Source organism: Anser cygnoides, chromosome 4 (genome assembly GCF_040182565.1).
Source record: "Anser cygnoides isolate HZ-2024a breed goose chromosome 4, Taihu_goose_T2T_genome, whole genome shotgun sequence".
In the NCBI taxonomy this organism is placed as follows: Eukaryota; Metazoa; Chordata; class Aves; order Anseriformes; family Anatidae; genus Anser; species Anser cygnoides.
In genome coordinates, this window is record NC_089876.1 from 76,216,874 (window position 1) to 76,241,023 (window position 24,150).

Here is a 24,150-nt window from a genome sequence, read left to right on the forward strand (position 1 = left end):
TGGAATAGGCTGCCCAGGGAAGTGGTTGAGTCACCATCCCTGGAGGTCTTTAAAAGACGTTTAGATTTAGAGCTTAGTGATATGGTTTAGTGGAGGACTTATTAATGTTAGGTCAGAGGTTGGACTAGATGATCTTGGTGGTCTCTTCCAACCTAGATGATGCTGTGTGATTCCAGAAAGACCAAGGATATGGTGACAGAAAAACTTGTCATGTTACAGTAGATAAAAAAAATGGCTTCTGGTAAAGTAAAAAGCCTCCTAGATACCATTTATTGTTTATAGCACCATAATGTAAGTATTTCCTGAACATAAGCCCTCATTGACTTCCTTGTCTAGGGTACACTTTCTTATTCTCCTACTTGCTAATTAAGCATCTATTTACTGATATTAGTTTTGATGCAATACTGTAAATAAAAACAAACAAAAATCAACATAATGGAAATTCCACTAAATGGAACTTGTAAAACAGCACATAAAAACACAGACAAGAAAATCTAACAGTGCCAAGGCTCTCATTTTATAAGAAAACAGAGAATTTGTTTTCCATAACACCAGAGGTGCAAGGAAGATGTGGACATATAACCTGGGCTTACATCAAAGACAGAAACATGCAAATTTTAGCTAGTCCTCATAATTGCAGGAAGGCATTTGAAAATACAACTGATGTGTTCCCTGCAGAATCAAAATTCCTCAAACTGAACACTTAGCTTTTGTTAGTATTACTGGTACATTTGCTATTTACAAAATGATTTCAGGATTTTTTGGAGTTCAACCTATGGCAGAAAAGCTTTAAAAAAAATAAAAAGTAAATTAAAAAAATACCGGTTTCAGTGTTCAATCCTTGGTTTATAAAACAACCCCAAAATGAGACCTGCCTTTGATATGGATTGCTTTAAGCCTCCTTCTTGATACTCCACAAGATCCCTGTTTCATTACACACCCACGTTAGACTGGAAAAAGCATCATATGCCATCTTGTAGTATGACTAAGATTAACTCATTCTCCAGTATCTCAGGTAGGCTGCTCTGCATTCCTTGACCTTCACAGTGCCTCCCAACTTCTTTTTCCTCTTCCATTCGCTGTTTCATTAAGAACAGACACTTGAGGTCTTGATCCATCCTACATGAGACTACTAAAAAGTAGATTAATTCTGTATCTCTGCTATATCCTCTTCAACAGCAATGTGTACTTCTGTGCACATGTCCGCACAAGTGAGCATGCTCGTGGTGGAATTTAGATACAAGACTGCATTTTTATCTGAGCAAACACTTGGTAGTTGAGTGTTTATGTCAGACATGACAGAAAAAAATCAACATATATCATGGTAGCTATGGAATAAGCAAAAAGGAGTCTGCTATCAATAGATTAAAATATTTATGAGAAATCATGGGCTTCTTGATAGAAATTCAATAGCTGATAACATTCAATAACAAGACAAAGTGCAGTTGACTAGGGTCTTTTACTTTCAGCAGTAAATATTCACTGAAGTCAACAGAAATGACCCCACAGGAATTCAAGGAGCAATGGATTAAGCAACTATAAACCAGCATGCCTGGGAGACAGGAAGACAAAGAAGAATGAAAGGCTGCCTACAACAAATTTTACAATAAAAATAACTAGAGTGCAAACAGTTTTCAAAGTAGATTGCTTCACCTTTTCCTCAGAAGAATTGCATTTATTTTTGTGTCAAACTACTTAAGTGGGAAAGAAGTTATAGCTATAAACAGTTTTTATTGCCACAGACTTCACACCTTTTATTTTGCATTGAACATTAAAAGGGATATGAAACAAAGGAGAATAAATAACTAGACCTGCTTAACCCCCCAATTATTCCCTTTTATTAGAAAAGCAACAGCATGGTACAACTTCAGAAGAGTTTTCTGCACTCGCCTGTGAGGACTTTATCAGTAAGCAGCCCATAAGTAGACTGTACCAATACAGAGCTATTTTGCTCAAAAGGTAGGATATCCATCTGGCACCCAGCCTAAGCAGACATGTTACCTACTGATGCCTTGAAGCCGATCAAAACATTCTGCTTTATGGAAGCAATTAACATGCTCAAAAAAACCACAACACAAACAAACAAAAAACTTGGAAAAACAATAACAAAACAATAATTAAAACAAAAAGAAAAAAGAAAAAGACTTGAAAGGAAGACCAATATAGTCGAGTGGAATTTAGGGCTTATAAAACTGCAGGGATTGTGGAAGTATATTCTGGCTTTCTTTCGCAACACAATAGAAATTAAAGAGAAAAATATATACTTCCTGCCAATCAAAGTCATGAAATATTTTTTCCAGATTTTTTAGATCAAAAAATAGACCATTAAATATTTTTATACTTCTATAAGCCAGCTCTATCATTTATTCCTAGAAGTGTAGAAAGAAAGCAGCTCCTTTCAGGGAGTTAACAACTTCCTGTTATTTTCAGGAACAGTAGTTCACATTCTAACATTTCTATCTTTTTTTTTTTTTTTTTCATTTTTTTTTCCACCTAAAACATGAACAGTGGCTTCTATAATTCAATGATCTCTGGTGCTTCCTTGGTTACTTAGTGGACTGATAGATAATTCAGCTGAAATGACAGTGTCTTTTGGCCATTTGGTCTTTTTTGTGCAACTTAAAAGAACCTTTTTGATGAGAATAACAGGCTGAGCTTCAAGTATTTTGAAGAAACCAGACAAAAGAAGAAAATAAGGGAAGGGGAGAACTTCAAAGCAATAGAGATTCAGCACTGCCAGTCACTACCTACAAGAGAAGGACTTGTGGTCACTGAAGTCATTGTGTGTCTTAGAAGCTCCCTAACCTTGTGGATCTATCATCTTTACTCTTTCCATTACTACTTTGAAGATACATAGCATAAAAATATATAGCAGGCAGATCACCCTTTGAACAGCAACAGGGTCAAGGAGATTTGTGTATTTTATTAACAGATGCTACATTGTGTAGGGAGTCTACAAAAAAGTCATAAACAAGCAGACAGTGAAATAAAAGCAAAACAATTCAAGGAAAAAAATAACTTGATGTGACCCATACACATTTCATTCTGTTTCCATAAATTCCCCTACTCTGCCATTTTTCTCTACCTGGAAGGAATTAAAAACAACCCTAAATTCATTATTAAAAGACTAAGAATATATTCAAAGAATTTATTACTAAAAGTCTGGTATCCTTTTTGAAGAATTTCAGCTCACACTTGCTACCATATCAAAGCATGTTTACATTAAAGTAAGCAAAGGCTGAACTTGTATGATTGAGAAAAACTGGGTAGCTCACAAGTAGGGTTTTGTAGCCAACATACATTTGCTGTATTTCAACACTAAATTTCAGCATAAAGATTTTTAATACAGATTAAAAATAAAAATAAAAATGTAAAAAACAAGTGAGGTCATTTCCATTCTTCCATTCACTGCAGTGAACCCAAATTACCTGCATTTATTTCAGTAGTGATAGTCCTGAGTTTCAATGAGTTTTTCAAAGGCACTTCATCCTATGTATACACTTTTTTCTTTTCCAAACTTTGCTACTCAATGCAAGATACATTTGTTCTTTCAAGGTAATAGGATGCCAGAGAAAGATTTATATGTATATATAAATATATATATATATTTGGTGTTATATATATATATATAACCAATATATATATATAGGTGTCTACAAACTCTACTATAAAATATTATTGTTAAAAAAATAGTGTGTTAGATTACTTAAATCATGAATGGTTAGAAAGACAACGGCAATAAAATATTAGCATAAAGCCACTGCTGTGTAAAATATTGCCCAAGAGATACTGAAAGGCTTCTGAGAATGCAACATAACCTTAATAGCTTAAGAGCAATGAAATTATTTCACAACCTTGGTAACTTTTTAACCAGAGGGTATGCTAAAGCTTGGAAAAAAAAAAAAAAAAGGTATTTAAGTGAAATACCAACAAACATTTCCCTGAGAATCTCATCCTTTCCTACTCTACCTCACACATCCTGTAGTCCCTTAAATTGTTCCTGTGTTACCAGCCACATCACAGGCTCCCTGGGTACCCAAACAAACCTTTTTGCAAGAACTACCTGACAAATATAATGATAAAATCTACACTGCACAAATCCATCCGGGGCAACTTGTAAGTACTAGGTCACTGCAGATGTTTCCAAACCATCTCAGCTACAACTCAATGCTGAAAGAGGCAAGGACTTTGACATTAAGTCATAGCTCAAGCCTTGACGGGGATGTGTCAACCCTTAATCACAGATTAATTTAGTTGAACTGAATGAGTATATAAAGGCACATAAAATTAGTATATAAAATAATGTACATACTAAAATAAGACAAATGCTAGTGGAAGAGCTAAGCTTTTCATTTCTCATTCTCAATTTCCTCATATAAACCAGGGGAAAACTACAATGACTTCCTTCATAGAGCTATTTTGAGAACAGTTCAGATTTGTAAAGTTTGAGCTGAAACTGAGTAAATGCAAAGGAATTTTTATATCAACTACAAACATACACATATATTTATACATAGCTGTATATAAAAGTGAGATGACCAAAGATATTTTTGTAACCTTTAAGGCTGGCACCATCTTTCTCTATACAGGAAGCAATTTAAGACAACATAAAGTTTATGAAAAACAAAACATTTTTTTCCTCAAGACTAATAGTTTGGTCTGCAAAATTCAGAACATCTTCAGGGGAAATTACACACATATGTATATATATACATAAATGGATATTTATTCTTTTTGGCAAATGATCACTAACAGACATACTGTGCATATAACTGGATTGTATTTCCGAAAATACGTGATTCTCTTACATGTTTCTCAGCAGCTCACAACTCTTGGATGTTACTGATTGATCTCAGCAAAAAAGATTATTGGGAACTTCAGTGCTATAGCAGGGACAGCTTAAGCATTTTTCACATGTAGAATTCTGGATTAAAGCTCACAAAGAGAATGGCAACTTCCATGCTATGATTAATAACATTACTAGAGTTACATAAAACACTTCAACGGAAGTAATTGCTGCTTTTTCTATTTTTTCTTCTCTATCCTCCAAAACTGGCTCATACTTATATAAAAGAACAGCACATCGTCACAGCTCTTCATGCCAGCCCCCTCAATAAGAACCTGAAACATTTCTGCTAACATCTAAGGCTGCTTATAGTCAAATTTCAATTGACAAGCATATCACTTTGTAATGGAGAAAAACAATCAAATTTTTAAGCTTTTGACAGAATAAACTGTTAAAAACAAAAAAAAAAAAAAAAAAAACAAATAAACAAAAAAACTACACACACACAACCACAGTACTGTCAGAGTAATAGAAATATTTAACTTCCAAAATCTGAAAACAGAATTTCAGCTAGAAGTCTGAAGTCCAAAACTCTCAAGTCTGCTCCAGTTCACAGAACTTCCAGCTTCCACCAAAGAAAGTCACCAGGGCTCTGTACTGACAGTTAATCAAGGAGACTCTGATAGACTTTCACAGGGTTTTCAAAATAAGGTCTTCGATATCATAGGAGTATCTTTAAGTCACGATAAGGTTGATGAAATACATATTTTCTATAATTCTTCATTTCATTTCTTAACACTATCAAGTCTACTGGGATCTGCAAAAAATTGAACTGGAATTCAAAGCTGAATACAGCATGATGATCAGTAAAAACAATAAACCAGTAGGAGGTTAATATTGAATTAAAAACACATGCAGCAGGATAGTAAAATACTATATAATATTCCTGAACACAGTGCAATATTTTGCTTTGACATAATTCCTAATAAAACACAGAACACTCCTATATTTCTGCCATCTGTAGAATAGCATGAAGAAAATACAAAGGTCATTTGATAAAGAAATGATTTAGGAATACAGGAAATATTTCAGAGTTCTTAATTATATTTTGACAACTCTTTGTACATCTTATATTGGAACCACAATACTAGGCTTGCAATTGCGTTTTTGTACTCATATGTACTCTGTTAAGCTAAGCAATGCTACACCAAATTAAGGATTACATGTAATTTTTGCTTGACAGTTCTTTACTTACTGTCAGAAGATCTAGTATGCCTTGGTGACAGCTGCAACTTCTAGATGAGTAAGTGGAATGCTGAAGTGTGATTCCTCACGGCATTTACGCTAACATATGCAACAAGTGAAGTAGACCTTCACATTTACTTTAGTAAAGCAAATAAAACCAGTTCTTTTCAGAAATTAATGACGCCACCATAAGGAAATGTTGGTAACACCCTACAAATGAAAAGGTCTCCCTTATGTTTCCTTTTAGAGGTTTTATGTTTTCTGTTGTTTATTTAATCTATGATTTGGATTTTCAAAGTAACAGTACCACAAATGGTCATTATGTGAACTATGAGATGAGGGAATCAATTTAAAATTTTGAGACCAACTTGACTGTTCCAAGAATTCATCCTCCTCACTTTCTTCGTATAGCTCATAAAGCTACTCTGGAAGGAGTTCTTCAAATTTTGAAAAAGAAGAAACCTTAATAACAACAGAACCTATTTAATGAGGACATCCAGAGCTGACATTAGCTCGCATGAAGAGCCCTCTCTACAGAATACATATTCATATTTTTTGCTTATGGATAATCAAAACCTAATTTAACTGCATAATTGCTAAATTGAAAGATTTCAAATCCGCCTTCCCCCCCCCCCCCCCCCCCCAATCAGGAAAAACAAACAAACAAACAAACAAAACCACCTGAAAATAAATTACCAGTTCCAGGAAATGCCATGGAACATTTGAACCTCTTGCTATTTCAGCGCAACATTTCCAGGCATAGTTACCGAAATTGTAACTTTAAAGTATGCTTATCAGAGTAGGTAAAAGAACACCATAGCACAGTTGGGATGGGAGCCTGGACTTCACTTTTGCCATCTGACATTCAATGAACACAGCTCTAACAAGTCTGTATTTTCCCAAGCTAAATTCACTTAGCAGGGTACTATAGGGAAGTCATTAATCTGCCATTAGAGGCTCCTTTGCAAATCCTGGCAAAAGGGTGGGAAAAGAAAGTAAAAAAACATGTTGGAAGCTGAGCACAATATCCAATACTCCAAGAATTTGGCTTGTTGATGTCTGGAACTTACTCACCTCAGCCTTTTTAAAGTATGTGGGGTGCTTCCTTTTCTTGGTGCAACTGATAGTCCAGCATCACCTGCCTCTGAGTTGCCAATTTTGTGCTTTCTTCTCCACAAAGCAAAGAATCCGCTTATTTGCAGTAATGACATCTGCTTAGCTGCAAAAGCATTTAACATTCATAGCTATCTTGGTTTACACACATACATAAGTCTACCAGGGGAAATGGAAGAGATTGTTGTATTTTAAAAGTGCTTATTGTTGTTGTCAATTCATTTCAACAAAATTAACTTCAGCTTTATCAAAACTGAGAAAGCAACATACTTTAAAAAGCAATTAAATACATTAATTCCATATGGGAAGATAATTTCTTCTTTTGGGTCATAAACATTTATGTACACATCAGACACAGTAAACAAGAAATTCTGAGCATGATTTCTCCTCCTACGTTCTCTGATGTGGTTCAAAATGACTGAGCCATACAGTTATAAAACTAATGAGAGATGAGGACTAAATCCTTGCTTTTTATTTGGAAACTAACATAAACAAAAGGCCATGATGATGATACTTGTATCCTCAGGTTCACAAGTCAATATTGGCTGTTCCCTGAGATCATCACACAATTTCACTACTCTTCAGGAGTTCTATTACAGCTTTAGAAAGGAAGGTAAGCAGTAAACAAATGGTAAAGTTCTGACTGCTAAATACATATGAGACTTAGTACAAGCTTGTTAATTTATGTGATGCTCATAGTTAAGATTAATTTTTGATCTCAAAAACGATAGCAAAATTTTAATAGCTGCAATGGGATCGAGTATTTGGCCTTTTTATTGGTATAGATTCAAGTAAGAAACAAACTTTTGAATATTGTGTTTGTCTGTATTCCTGTGTCTACCTGGCCATTAGATGAAAATAATCATTTTTCTACATTAATTTCTACTGTTGTATATGAGCCCAAACTCTCAGGTTAAGCTTAATCTTATTTTCACTTACACAAGTTAAAAAAGGCCAACCTAATTAGTTTGGCCTTGAGAACAGCAGTTGAGAGGAAAAGTATGACTTGAATATTTGCAGGTTTGAAGTTTTCACATTTTAAACTCACCTAGGAAGAATTTTTTTTAAAAGACAAGTAAACCTGTTATTTACTCCCTTTCAGTATTTATTCTTCTTTATGAAAGTCAAACAAACCATTCATTCCCTTTGAAAATACATTTCTTCCTTAACTTAAAGTACCTGCCTCTACATGATGTAGAGACTCTGTTTTGCTATATTCAACACCCACTGACATCAGTAATACCTAATGCAGGACCTGGGCAACACAGTAGCTCTTTGCACTATTTACATGCTAGAAATCACTTCAGAAGAAGTAAAAACTGATTCCAAGTCTTTAGACGAAGGATGACACTTGGCTCCCTTTAAATGATGGATCACAAAAACACGGTACATCCTGTGATTTTACACAAACTTCCAACTCATAGTCTGACTTCTGTATAAGTAGTTACAGTTTTACAGAAGAAACCAAGATGCACAAAATTTATTGGAGCAATTTCAAAACAAAAACAAAACTTTGAGTGACTGTACCTGTACTTTGTTAACAAACTGTTAGAGTTTGATGGTAAAATTCGACCTGCAACATGTAACTCAAAAGCAGATGGCATTTTCATATTTAAACTGAGTCATTCCATCCTTCAGCAGGATCAAAGGCTTACAAAAGAGCTTAGGCTATCAGCTGCTACAAGACAAAACACCCTACAAGATCATTCTCCAGAAGGCGAACAGCTGATGGCCTGGATAAAACCACTGTGCTTCCCTCAGGAGCAGTAACTTTACAACACTGTGTATCTCAAGGTGATGCACTATTTCTCCAGCCCCCTGCTGATTCTGTCCTTCATAAGCGCTTCCTTCCCCCTCTCTCCACACAAGAAAGAAAGGCCCTAGGCTTCCCTAAAGGCAAACTGCTGGGAACAAGGAACATGCTTAAACCTCAATTTATGGTGATCAGGACAAAAGAAACAAGCCCCCAAGTCCAAGGGTCTAAACAGGCAGAAAACATTTTGCAGCATTAGTCAACAGAGCATATTGTGTACCTTGCTCCCAGCTTAAAAAGCTATTGAAACACATACAAGATCACTTTACCTTATCAAACGTCACGGTATTGAATGACGTTTACTTACTAGAGGAATACTCCACAAGTCTTGGAGTGCAGATGGCTATCCAAACTACCAAAACTCAAGAAGAAACTCAGCAGGACTTAAAATACATTTTCTCTGCAAAAAACTGTCCATTTCCCTTTCCAGTCTTTCCTGCTGTCAGATACTCAGCTCCTCTCTAAGGTCTAGGACTCTCCCTACCATCCCAGTTTTCTCCAGAAAGTGATGAACTTTTACATACACTGCTGCCATCCAAAACAGCTCAAAACTATGGCCTACGTCCTGCTGGCTATTTTACTCAGGCCTTGACAAAAAACAGAAAATGAAGTTAAAATGGTTCCCACCAACTCTTTTGACGGTACAAGCCAATAAAAGTTCATCTAACCATGAATCACAGTTTCTGCCATGAAAGTTTAGAAATTAAAATTACTCCAGTCACATATCTTGAAGCTCAATGTTGGAAAAGACACACACATACACTTACTGTGGTAGCCCTTTATCATGTATGCAACACTGGACAATTTCAGACTGAAATAACATCACTTCCACAGACATTACACACACAGGAAAACAAGAATCTCACGAAAACAAGTATCAATCATTAATACTTTATCCACTTCTAACACAGATTTGAATGGCTGCCAAAGACAAGGGAGAAGCATCTGTGAGGCTGCTGTATGTCGAAGTCCCACACAGAAAGATCATGTATGCTGACATGAGAGAGTATGTTGCACCAGAGATGGGTTAAGGAGAGGACACTATGGTGAGGAAGAAAACACTTGGCTGAGCGAGTCACACTGAAACATTCCTTTGCCCCACACTGGTACATGGATCATTTTTACTTCAGCATAACTTCATAGAGGGTCATATTGTCTTCTTTCATCACAATACCAAATACACTGTTTTCTAATATTTTATGAACTTCTAAATTACAAAGATGTTAAGAACAACAAGTCTTCTCTCTTTGCCTTGATAGTACACTCCTCACGTAATTAGCTTTAGATGAGATGCTGAAGTCTGTTCTTTGGAACATGCATACCGTTACATTAAAAAGGAGATTTATTGTAAGAATTACGTTGTACAGATTACTAGTACATTATTAGTGGGAAAAAAAAAAAAAAGCTTTCTGTACAAGTTGAATATATATTTATATTCTAAATTAGAACAAAACATGTATTTCTTGGAGGTGACTTAAAAGTCAGAATTAAGATTTCAGCAAAATACTAAAATTTGTATTATTTGCTTTTCTACAAACATAGTTTATATGTAATCTGAAACAGTTTTTCTTTTTTAAACAGAAAACCAGAATCATAAGAATGTACTTTATTTTTAAAGGTTATGCTAAAAAGTTTTTAGTTCATGATCATGGTCTCTACCTTTCAGAGATGCAACAAAACAATAAGGCTTTTCTGAAAAAAAATGCTTCTGGTTTGTAGTATAGCTTATTTTTACTTAAAACAGGAAAACGGAAAATTAAATTATATTTTTTGTTGTATTTTGAAGAAAAAGAAATCTAAAAACTCAAAGATAAAGATAGGTGTTACTCATCTGTTATGAGTATATATTTGTACCCAGTAATTACATATGTGTTGAGTGAGTTTACTGTGCCCTTTTTGAAAAACACAACAAAAAAAATAGGTGTTAATAAAATGTTCAGTGTAAGAAGGATTAGAATTTAGCTTTGATGTTATCATGGACTTACATGGCTATGACATCAAAAACTTTTGAAGTGCTTCTTTCATCAGCACAGAAACTGTGATCTTTGAAGCCAGGAAGCCCTTACTTCAACCAAGGCCACCAATACTTTCCATTTTAAATTTGTCATGGGCACAGAGAAGAATGGGGAAATTACTGCAGACAGTTTTTTAATGGGAAACAGTTGGACTTATTTTATCAGTATGTAAAGCGATTCTAATAATACTTTTAAATCATTTTATAAAAATCTCAAGATTTTCAACTAAAGCTTGCAAAAAAACATTTTAAAAATCAGTCTTATGGAAGTTATCTGGATCTAAGTTTCAGTTTAAGAGGAAGACATCTAAATGTACAGCCTACGTGTAGCTGTTTAAAATGCACAAATTGTCAACATAGTCCAGAGAGCAATTCAGCAGAATGGTTATTAGGTTCAGTAGCTGCCTATAATCGCGATTACAGAGTAATTAAGAGGCATGAGTGTATGCAACTAGTGTCATTTGAGAGGTTCCCTAGGTATCCAGGACAGCTGCACATGACTGACAGATACAACAATGCTCCAACAGGAGACTCCAGCTCTGTATGGCAGCCAGAGACAACACTGAAGACCCTGAATTTTCTCATGCAGCCACAGATGCCTGTCGGCAGGCAATGTACTTGAGCCCCAGGAGGCTGCAATGAGCAGAAGAGCTCTCTAGGTGCACTGAGTGTTGACTTCGCCTTCACCAACTAGAAGGAGTGCTTAGACACCTCGTATGTCAACGCCACCACACAAGCTTCTAGCTTTAGGCATCTTGATCTAGAGTTGAATCTTACTCTGAGTGTTTCATGCCATTATCACTCCTCACCTGCGCATTTCAAGAATTATTTCTGCACTCATCCAGCCAGTCAAAACATCTGAGTACATATCGTCCTCCAATAAGAGGGGCATCTTGAGTTGAAAGGAAGGAAAGGCGGTATTTGGAGTAATGGTAAGTGTTGCTCAGAATGAACAATGAAATGATGACAATGGCAAAGAGGTGAGCTTTTCCACTGGCAGGAAGTAGTGAAGTTAGGTTGTAGGAATTTTCCTCCTAAGTTTTGTGGGTCCTGGTACCTCACGTGTTTTCTGTATAAACATACAGGGCACAGAAGTTAATAAAATTTCCTTTGGGATTTTTAGAGGTTTTTTCCTGTGGTTTGCACCCCACTTCTTTTACAATAGTGGCAAGACTTCTCTGCTTTTTGCTCTTGAAACAGCACTGAATACTGCCATCTCAGCTGTGGTACTTAGCCTGCAGCTACCTCAGGGCATTTCATGTAGATAGATGAGCTTGAAAGACTGAGAAGCTAAATACAGGAGCTGAGCAAGAGACACTCTCCAAGGGACTGAAACATGGGATGTGGGGACCAAGTCCCAGAGGAAAAGCACACGGGTGGCTACACAAAGTCAACATCCACCACAGGGCAGCCTGCGGGCTCACATAACACCCTCAGGTCCTCAACAGAGCCTGTTCAGAGCAAGAGTGCCACACAGAATTACAGTCTCTCTCTCCATTGACCGCCAACAGCACAGAGGTTGCAGATACCTCTCTGTGTAGGCCACATATCAAGAGCCTACTGCGAAACATGAGCACTATGGGGGGATGGTCATTTCAAATATCATACGGACTATATACAAAACATTAAATGGAGTCTGGCACTTTGCAAGGAAGGGTGTCAGAAAATCTTACAGCGGGGATACCAGGCATTCAGACTGAGCGTGCAGGGGGTTTGTAACACTAAAATTGTCTTTCAGCAGAAAGGGGTGCTAAGAAACAAACAATCTGAGGAAAATGCTTCTTCCTTAAAGAAAAAATTAACTTTCAAAACAACAACAAAAGTCAGTCAGATCGGCTGTAAAGATTTAATTTGCAATTCTGATTCTGAAATTTCAGCAATTGCCCTCAGAAATTCTGGTTCAGACAACTCACTTTGCTAAGGTGGTCCCCTCAAACCAGAGTTTACTTTCCACATTGTATCTTGGGCATACAAAAATTAGAGTTTTTCAATTGATTTCACTAAACTTGGATTTGGTGTTGGCTTTTTCCTTCCTCTGTTTCTTTGCTCTTCCACGTTTCTACACCACTCAACTGAAATAATTTACATGTAGTTTTTGCTATACCAAATGCTACCTCTTTGCGGGTCTATTTCTACATTGAAACTGAAGTTAGGTCCCTGGATTTCCACATCTTCAATTACAACTCACAAGACAAAGTTCTACTATTCTTAAATAAAGCAGAACTAATTTAAGGAGCGTGTATAATTAATCAAAATAGCTAGCAGCGCAATTTTTAAAATAACTGAGGCCTGCCTGGATTATAGCAACATTATTAGTATGTGATTAATAAGCAGTTGAAGTATTGCATTTGCTACACATTTGCTAAGTTATTTTATCTTGCTTTAAAGTTAGGTGGCAAAGTTTCAAGCCATAGTTAGGAGATTTGCTTTATTCAGTACTACTTTGTCAACCCCACCATCTGGTCAAACAGCTGAGGGAACTCAGACAACCATATGGGGGGCCCCATGTTTCTCTCTTGGAAAATATTTGTCGTACTGAATTATGCAATGGGTACCAGCTTATAGCTAAAAAAAAAAATAATAATAATAACAACAAAAAAATCAAAATACTTTGTAGATAACCTGAGTTTGGTGGGCCTTCCAATTAGGCTTAACTTATGTAGGAAATAAGATGGCACTTACTTGAGGACCAGGCTGACCCTGAAAAACAAGAAAAAGATAAGGTTACGGAAAGCTATGACAAGGATTAACTCCTTAAACAGTAGCAAATAGTTACAGTACTTTATACTAAAGAGAGAACAAACAAACCAGCAACAATAATGAAAACAGATTCTGGACTTTTAATTCTAATATTCATTTTGAAGGTTGCAATTAACTGATTCCAGAAATAAATGACAGTAACACATCATTGAACCTGCATTTGAGATAATTCATACTTTATACAGTTAGAACAATACAATTTAGAAATTACAGAAAGACCTAATTTAACTGTTTTCAAGTGAGAAAGAATCCACAGATACAAAACTGATCTAGGAGTAGGTATTGGGTACTTTTTCTCCATCATAGCCCACACCCAGGATTCAGGGAAGTGCTAATTACTGCCTACTGAATGAATAAAGTCTAGAAACTGGAGGAACACATTGCTGCGGAAACAAGACGTTTTGCAAGGACCACAATTTCCAACAAGTATAAACTAATATTTAAACCAGAAAATCAGCAACAGATGGGACCCTTGGGTGCCAGCCTAAGAGGTAGCTTGGGAATGTACTGATCCATTTCCTCTCCCTTACTTACCAACATCACATCTGGGACTACCTCTGCCCAAATGGAGAGACACCTACTGCAAACTGAGAAGCTGCAAGCCCTTCCAGAGTAGACTTCCTATCACTAATACCCCTATTCCAGGAAAGTCAGTTAAAGTCATCAATAATTCTGGACTACCAGTTGCAAATCATTTGCGTGAAGCAGAAATATATTTCAAAACAGTATAGTAGCTGTGACTGTGAACTACAACTACACAGACAACCAGCTCATACTGTAAAACACAGACAAATATTTGTAAGTATTTGTATGTCTCCTTAAAAAGGGACAAAGTCTTAAACTCCTAGGGCTAGTTTAGCTTATGGTGTTTTATGGTACATCAATGAGATTTCGGCTGATTAAAACTACATTTCCTTTCGTTAAAAGTAATCGAGCATGGAGACTTCCTGTAAGTCATATAAAACCTCTCCACTTTAGCTAGAGGGCAATTTCACAGAGTTGAAAATTTTATACAGATTCCAACCAACCTGACTGGCTACGAACTAGTCATTTTCTATCATCATTTTTTCTACAACTTTCCACCTGGAAAGCAGCTTTGCAGGGAACGATGTGGGGGCCCTGGTGGACTCCAGATTGAACAGAACATGGGACAGCAACATGTTCTTGCCACAAAGAAGGCTACCAGTATCCTGGGCTGCAATAAGCAAAGTATTGCCAGCAGGTTGAGGGAGATGATCCTTCTCCTCTGCTCAGCACCGGTGAGGCCACACCTGGAGTGCTGGGACCAGTTCTGGGCTCCCCAGTACAAGAGGGGCATATTGAACATCATCCTGAACATGCTTTTTTTTTTTTTTTTTTTTTTTTTTTTTTTTTGCTTTTTGCTTTTTTTCCTTCCCCTGTGCAGGTGACAGAGCAGTGGCACAGGTTGCCCAAGAGGCTTGGAGATCTTCAAAAGCCACCTGGACATGGTAGTGGACAACCTGCTCTGGGTGGCCCTGCTTGAGCAGGAGGGTTGGACTAGAATAATGTTACAGAAGAACCATGGTAAAATATAGAATTACTGTGGCTATCTAATCCTTATAATGAAGGAAGCCTAAAACATTCCTTGTCATAGATGCTGCAGTCTTGTTTAGCTCCTTATAATACTGCTCTATATGGGTTTCTAGAAAACAAACAAACAAAAACAAAAAAAAACCACATATACACTGAGGTTTGACGGTTCTAATATAAAGTATTCTGAATTGGTCAGTTCTATGAATATAGAGTATAATGAAAATGACTGGGATTCCTCTGCACTCAGCCTCTACCCCAATCTTTCCATTACAGCAAGTTTTAAGCCATTATATGCTAAAACCACTGGAAATTGCTTACTGATGTACAATAAATGTATAAATTGACTAAACTGAGTCCTGTGCATGCAAACTTTCATATAAAAATCACAACATGTTTATCTCACAAGTGTATCTAAAGACAATACATTTTGATTAAGTCATGAAAGTGTCTCCAAGATACACAAAAAACATTTTGTTGAAACATTTCAGACTTCAAGCTGATTTAAATCTGTAGAAAGGAAACGAACAGGAAAAAAAATATTGAAACAAAAAGATTTTGAAAACTGACACTTCATTCTTCACACTAACTTAGACAAGGAGGCTACTCTGTGTCCGTGTGGTACATGCTATGTATAAAGGACATACACACTTAATACAAACATACCGTGATGTAAAGGTCAAGGATAACAGCATGCTCTCATGCAAGTGTTTTCTACTCTCAGTCTCAAGAGCACAGCCAGTCTGCCTTTTGGTTATTGTGCATTTTTAATTCTTACTTTATCAAGTCTGCAATATGGAGAGAGGAAAGCTAGAAACTGGATTTTTATAGAACAGTTGTTTTTCATGGTGACACAGAACTCTGAGGTAATGAGGAATATAATAGTTAAGTTACTGTTCATTTATATAGGCTGTCAATCTTGCAATTTTCCAGCATTTAACTGTAAATACAGATGCCTAATACAGAAGTATCCAAAGCAAGATCTTTTGATGATGTTGGCTATGAGCTCCTTGCATCTGGAAGGAACTTTGCATTAGTGAAGGGAATTCTTTTCTGTTTTTCAGTTGTTCTCAATCCTTCAACGTTTTTATATACCCTTAGACACTCCTTGCAAAGCTAACCAGCAAATTCCATGCCACTATAATTTTCTTTTCTCACTTATGATGCAGTAAGTGACATTAGCCAGAGGATGCAGCAAGGACTATATTACGCAACTCATCAGCTTTGCTGACAAAGGGGGAGGTAGAAAAAGAGGCATCACAATACTGATGTTTTTGCTTTTAAAGGTTTGTTGCTACATAGCAACAATTCAAATTGTTGAGATGAAGCTCAACAACTGGGAGATGAAAAAGGCGCAATTCATTTTGCCTTCTGATTTTTGTATGTTGTGAAAGGGTCAGGAATAAAGCTCTGAGTTACTAGCATGTTCATTAAATAAATAAATAAATAAAATCCTTGAACACAATCTAACATGATTCATCTTTGGAGCAAGCTCAATCTCAATTAATATGCTTGTGCTCCCAAGAGGGCTCCAGAATTGCTGAAATCACTCTGGACCACTGCTATATAAATTAGTCCTAATGCACAATTTTTGTGGATTAAAAGGTTTTAGTTATTACTGTTTCTCTTAATTTTAAATTAAAGAAACAGGCTGAACATACTCTTCAAGATTGAAAAGTCAGCATTACTCTAACTTTAAAATAATAATGAATATCCTTAATTCAAGTATGTTATGTAATGTAAAACTGAGCATTGATTGCCTCCTGAAAGTGGATGATATTAACACATGGATGGCAATTCTGTTTTAGGTCTCAGTGAAGCTATGCAGGATTTGTATTAATACAGCTCATAGAACAGTTTGGACTTTTTTTTTTTTTTTAAGAGTGAGTTAATTTATGTAATTTTAATTTCTCTGATGATTAAAGCATAATCTTCCTCAGCAAAAGACCTTGTAAACCTTTACATTAATGGGATCTCAAGGATTGCTGTATCAACCTTACTCAGATGTGTACTCTGAAGGTAGTTTTGGTCTATTCTCTAGAATCAGACCAGGTTTTAAAAATCTATCTGAGTTCCTACTGCTTTTCAATACTACCATTTTAAATGATTGTTCTGAGTAGAAGGCAGAATAAGAATGAACTCTCTTGTTCTTCCATAGATACATCTCCATGGTGCTAACAGGAAGAGAAATTTATCATAGTAAGAATGAAGAAGTAGAAAGAAACAGAAGTCAGGAATGCACAAAGAAAAGATCACCTGTTCTGAAAGAACCTAAGCTTCTGAAAGGAAAAAAAATGGTGATTTATTTTGTTTTTGTAATAGGAATTATCAGGAAGAAATGGGTAGCAGACCCCAAGAAGACACCTGAAAACAATCCACAGTCCTCAGCTGTAGTCCCAGAACAGAGGTGAACATCTCCCTGACAGCACATAGATCATATTCTTCATCTTGGATTAGAAGACAGAGTTTTGTTTGTGTTTCTTAGTTTCATTTACTGTGTGGAAGCTCCCAACAAACTGCTCTTCTCCACATGCACTTACAAAGCGGTCCCTACACCAGCAACTGTTCAGTTGTATTCAGTTTACCTTCATTAAAACAGTAGGTACAGCTGCATAATCTCCCATTGTTTCAGCAAAATCTTCATAACACTTTTCTCTTTTATATTCCTATTTACCAATTAAGATGTTATTTGGCAGGAAAGAAAGGGGTTACATTTGTCATCCTATTTGGATTACCTTAACTGAAGGTCTTGTACAGCTGATTGTTAATAATTTCCTTGCAATTTAACCTAATATTAGCTGCTGATATGTAAATGATACTGAAAGAAGAAGAAACATATATGGTGTAGGCAAGTCGAGCTCAAGTCAAGAGGTAAACTATTAATCTTCTAGGAGAGCAGGTTAAAGAACAAGCCTATTGACTGGAGACTACAAACACTGCAGAAATATTACTTTGCAGTAGACAGAAACTTCAAGAGAATAGGAAAAATTCTTAATGAAAGAAAATGGAAGCTGACACTGCAAGTTAATAGTTGAGCTTGCAAAGGAAATGGGCTTGTAGCAAATGAAAGGACAGAAAAGACATATTCAAGGCACCAAAGAAAAAGGTTGTCCTGGAAAAGGAGAAAGAGAAAAGGAGCAAGAAGAATAGCACAAGGAAGTACAGAAACTGTACTTTCACACCTTTTGCATGATTTAAATCTTTAAAGAACTAGGAACATAAAAATTCCAGGCTCATACATCCAAATCACTTTTACCCACACAAATATATATATATATATATAGTGTTTTATATATATGTAGTTTCACTTCATTATACATATAAATTCATATATATATGTATAGTGTCTCACTTGCAGAAACTCATACATGAGAAACTGTTAGCAGCTGAGCAGAATGCATTGTATAAAATTAAAGGTCATTTCTAGCTTAATTCAAGTAGCATCTCCCTGAACAATATCCAGGATAGCATATAAATGCATTTAAAATGGGCTATTCAGATATCATCAGCCAGCAAAATCCAGGCAGAGAAACAAAAACACAAGAAGGAAGGACCTGCAGAAAAAGGAACCAATCAAGAGCCACGGATATGTTGTCAGAAGTAATATCCTACCATGTGAGAAGCACCACCAAACTACCCTTGTGGGATGTTCTCTGGACCTGTCCTCCAACCTAACCCAGACAGAAAATGATAAGGGAATAGGAGTAGCATGCCTGGTCTCTGTTTGCTGGGAGAGAGGCAACAGACGCAAGTGGCTTTTCGGCACTCCTGAAGTCTGTGTTACGAAGGTTGAAATAAGTTATGCCTAAGCAAGCCAATATGTGATTAATATACATTTCTTCATGAGCAATTCAAAAAGCAAAGAAGGAATATGTGCAAGACCTAAATTACACTGGTTTTGAACAAATCACCTACCAGCTTTCCATCCATACCAATCGGACCCTAGGATAATCAAAAGCCAAAACAAAATGGAAAAGTTAAAATCAGTGGAACACTGAAATTGAGGAATATATACAGACTCAGGGAATACTGCAGGATTTAGAAGATGATTAACTATGTCAGCAGTTAAGTGCAATACCTTAAAAATACTTTAAGAATGAAGGCACAGAGAAGAAACAACAAAAGGAGCAGACCTAAGACAGAAGAAATAAAAACAGTATGATGCAAAGTAGCCCGGCAATAGCTGGTGTTCAACGTGCAGTGAAGGATTTGTTAGTTTGGCAAGCCACAGCAGTACAACATAACCAAACATATGAAATAATGCATCTGGCTTGAGTATTTTTCTTTAAATGAGAAAATAAAATAGGTAGCCTATTTACTGAATGATCTTCTCACAATCACATGGCTGCAAGATGAAAAGATCAAACACTTAAAATCTCATAACTAATCTGTATTTAAATACATATTGTAATGCTGATGTTTAATAAGAAACATCAGTTCACACAACTGACTGAATTACTAAAGAATTCCCCCTATACTTTGGCCAAGAATTCCCGCACACCTTATCCTGCTTTCCTTCCTGCCCCTTCCAACAGAAAACATAGAACTTCCTCACTGATACTTTGAAAGTTATTTGTTTCCTTTACCCAAAGGTGGCTTCCAGTTATTTGGATGCAAATTCTAGAAATGATTTAACGTGGATGCACCCTGTTGCAACTCAGTAGCTGATGCTGTATTAACTGCATATTTAGGTGATCAGATGGGGGCTTGAGAAAGTTGGAGTAATTTTACACTGGGTGTTTAATGTCTATACCTTCTGACAACAAACAGTCAAGTTATCTTTCACTGGCAATGGGACAAGAACAGGCAAAGAAGTTGTTTCTGCTATTGAAGTCATCGTTAGACAGAAGCTCTGAGCTTTCAGTTGTTTGCCCCATGCAAAAGGGACAGTTTTCTCCTAGATGCTGGCACTGCAGCCAGACTTTCCCTCCAGAGCTTGACAGTCACTCACTCAAACCACATTCCCTAAGTACACAGCCACTTGGGATGGATTGCTCACACAGCTTGATTTGGATCACTGTTGCTTGGAAGACAGCACATAACTTGATCCATTTTACCCTTGCTGCCTTTTGTACCCTTTGTCAGCACTAGGCTTGCCTTGTAAGCAAAATTCAAAGTGTAATAGCTTAGCCTAAACCAGGTCTGCAGTGCTTCTACTCACTCCTTCACCAGGAGTGTGTATTCTTACTTTCTACACTAATACCGACAGTCGCATTCAACAGTCAGTCCAGCAGCTATCAAGAAAGTAATAAATGCTAAGACAAAGTGATGTGGTGTCAATCTAGTGAGTTTTCAAGTTATTCACTCTCTCCCAGTCTAGACCATAGGCTTTGCTGGAAAGTCCAGGCATCTAGAATGAAAGAGGACATCAGCTGGATGTACACACTGTGAAATTCATGATTTTGGTACCTTACTAGCTTTCTAAGAAGCCTTTGCACTAACCTACTTGTCTGTTCCAATAACAAGTTGCTGTGTCTGGGCAGCCCTACAGGAATAAAAACACTTACCTCTCCTTCCCTTCAGTTCTTACTGTGGTTTCCTGTCACATCGCAGAGTAGATGACATGCTGAGAACATAAAGCAGGTCACCAGTACCTTGGTTGTCTTCATGACCACTATCTTTGTCAGGGGCTGATGTCCTGGGAAAGTATGTGAGCGCTCAGATGGCCTACAAAATCTAATGTTCTCTCTAAACCAGTTCTTCCCTGATACCCAAAAAAGAATGCAACATTTTCCAACATATTAACAGGATAGCTTTTATTAGTGTGCTTCCTCGGAGGCTATTTATCACGTACTTGTAGCTCACAAACACATATATGGCACTTATCAATTTTCTCACAGTTATTTAGCAAACTCCTAAATGTTACTGTACACCCCAAAAATTGAGGCAAATAGCCAAATTATTAGCTTTCTCAGATTCTTCTAGCAGTGTATTACATTATATTAATCTAGTATTATTTACACAGCCCGCTGCAGGTGCAAAACCAAAGGCTGAGCTGAGCCCAGGCTATGAATACGTTTACTTCTAAAAAGCAAACTACAGATATTACCAATGAAAACTCAACAGTAAGGTCACCATAAGTAAATAAAGTTCCCCAGAGGGCTGTGTAGGCCAGCAGCAAAATTTAACAATTTAGTCTCCTGCAAGCTTAGCCCAAAAGATTTAAGTATTTTTATGATGAATGAATACAGAAAATACTTATACAAGTATTTGTAGAAGGAAAATTCATTATGGGGTCAAACTGCTGGCTTAGAGGGAACAGCCAAAAGCTCTTGTAGCTGTAACAGTGTATTGTATTTTGCAAATAATCACTGTTCTCAGGGAAAGTTTATCATAGGAAACAAACAAACAAAGAAAACTATTTGCTATTTTTGTGCTCCCTTAGTGATAGGCATTTTTGGTACTGTTAATTTTTATCTTTATTTTGTTGTCTCTTTATCCATGCTACGTAGCTCGTGCGCTTGAATTAAAGGCCTATATGTAGCATCTTGAAGAGTCCCAGTAAAGAAGAATCAGAAATTTCCAGTAAGCTGAAGAGAAGCACCTGCTCACAACTGAAAATGATAAGAATTTCCCTCCATTCTTTCCATTTGTATCAGGACTATTTGGTCTGCAGTCTGGGAAAGTCTTCTGGGATTCCCTTTATAGAACAAAAGACAGACACTTGCTTGAGACATACTGCCCTATGGGAGAACAAAATCCCTTAAGATAAGGGGTCATTACTGTGAAATTAAATAATATTCTTTCACTATTTAAAAACAACAACAACAACACCAAGTATTTAACTGCAAAACAAAGTAAAATGAATTTGACCATCTCTCAAACTGCACACCACGTAGTTCAAACAGCTTCCTGTTTTATTCGCTAAATTGCTGCTACTATAGGTTAGCATGTCATTTCTGAGAAAAAAAAAAAAAAAGAGAGGAGAGGGGAATGGAGGGGAGGGGAGAAGAGGGGAGCACGGTCTTCTATAACACAACTCTGGTAAAACATTTCAAAAAACTAGACAATACAACAAAAGACAAGGGGATGAGTAGTTTTATAGAACAGACACATCCACCAACCTCACATAGGTAATAGAGATGGCATTGAAAATATTTCTTCTGGACTATGCTTTTCCTTTCTAGGTTTCCACTCCTATTTTTTAAAATATATGCTATTACTGAATATTCACTTATGGTATTAGACATTTTCCAGGATCTTCAAAAGCAAAGATGCTTACACAGTAATTTTGTTTCCCCCAAAAAGAATAAACCACTATTTTCTGAGCTTTAACTACTTATCTAATAATCCTTAAATGGACAGGGACAACACATGGGAGGAAGGAGAATATGATTGCCATTTAGCTTTTGTTTGTGAGAAGTAGCTTCCAATCCTCAAGAATGATGTAAAATGTAATGCATCTCACAGATATATTTTAGTCAGATTTTGAACTCTACACAAAATCAGTTGTTTACTGTTTAAACTGGCTTATTCTAGAGGTAAACATTTTAAGGATTTTAGGGAGTTATCGTTAGGAATTGAAAATGTCAGCAGATGTACCAGAAACCTTTAGATCTTTCCTATCAAAAAGATGGCCAGTAATATTACTTGAAGCAGCTTTACTACAGCATTTGTTTCTTTAGAAAATTCTGACTGAAAAACGAAGATAAGAAAAAGATATCACATGTTGAAATCTATTAAGCAATAAAAGAATCGTTCAAAGGAGTACAGAAAAAAGAGGAAGAGTTGGATTATCTCCTTCCTTCTGACTTCTCTATTTGTCCTTCAGTGATCCTTTTCATCTAAGGAATACCCATCAGAAGACTGCATTCTGAAACAGAAGATATATACTAAACAGAAAACAGATATCACCTCTTCTTTAAGAGCTGCAGATCATCCTTTATCTAAATAAATTTGGGGTTGGGTGGGGTTGATTTTATTAATAAATTGGATCAGCATATTTTAGCAGCGATTACTTTTGCTAGGTTTATATTCATCTGAAGCATGCAGAAAAATGTATTTGTTGTACTTCTGTGGGAAGAATGAGGAAAAATTTTGACGCTGCAAATTAGTCCAATTCTGTATTTTTATATATATGTATAAGTTTAAAACAGGCCAATTATCTCCAAATGCATAACCATTTCTCAGACTTTGATAGCTCACTGTTTTTCCTGACTATTTTATGGGAAATCAAGTATTTTTGAAAAAAAAAAATCTCTCTTGCAATGTAGAAAATAGGTAATTTAAAATATTTTTTAAAAAAATCCTCTAGATTTATATTTTTAGATATCTGACAGCTTTAAAATATATTTTTTGACTATCACTGTAGCATTTCAGAATTCAGAAACTCTTGTCCTGATTAAGTTGCATGACTAAGTTATTACATATTTCTAAACAATCTGCTGCAAGCTTGATTGTTAAATTGTTACTTGCAGCTGCCTGAAATCTCTTATGCAAAGACATACAATAAGAAGTATCAAGGATTCAGAAGAAAGCTAAAATTTAGCTTTACAGCACCTGTATCAGCTGCATCTCAGTTATTGTGACTGAGTCTAAAAACACCTGTGTGGAAAAAAAAATCAATCAGTATCTAAGCAGGTTTATAAATGATGCCCAGGTTCAGGTAAGGTGAAACATAACACGTTGCCTTTTCAAATCAACTATTTTAGTTCAAGATTGATAGAATGTAAGAAAAATCAGAATTGTCAGATTTTCTCATCATGATACCATTAAAAGTGATGGATAGCCACTATTTCTGCCCCACGCCCTTCTACTCTTTGGTTAGTTACAGGTTTAGCAAGGCTGACTTTAACTAGATGCTGTAATATAATTCCCTAGCAAGTCTGATGAGATTTCTCTTCAGTGAAACTTTGTTTTAGCGCTACT

The 24,150-nt window shown here is 36.3% G+C and overlaps 1 protein-coding gene across 11 annotated transcripts in view; it reads right to left on the reverse strand.

Annotated features, from left to right (window-relative positions):
* COL25A1 (collagen type XXV alpha 1 chain) overlaps positions 1-24,150 on the reverse strand; it is a 302,196-nt gene that overhangs the window by 106,882 nt on the left and 171,164 nt on the right. For 10 of the 11 annotated variants that reach the window (XM_066996428.1, XM_066996427.1, XM_066996426.1 and 7 more), the window contains exons 2-3: positions 19,198-19,224; positions 13,654-13,671 (exon numbers count right to left, since the gene is read on the reverse strand). In XM_066996428.1, the coding sequence (XP_066852529.1) occupies positions 13,654-13,671; positions 19,198-19,212 (33 nt within the window). In that variant the 5' untranslated portion in view covers positions 19,213-19,224. The remainder of the gene's footprint in view (positions 1-13,653; positions 13,672-19,197; positions 19,225-24,150) is intronic. The other variant, XM_066996430.1, reaches the window with a different exon arrangement.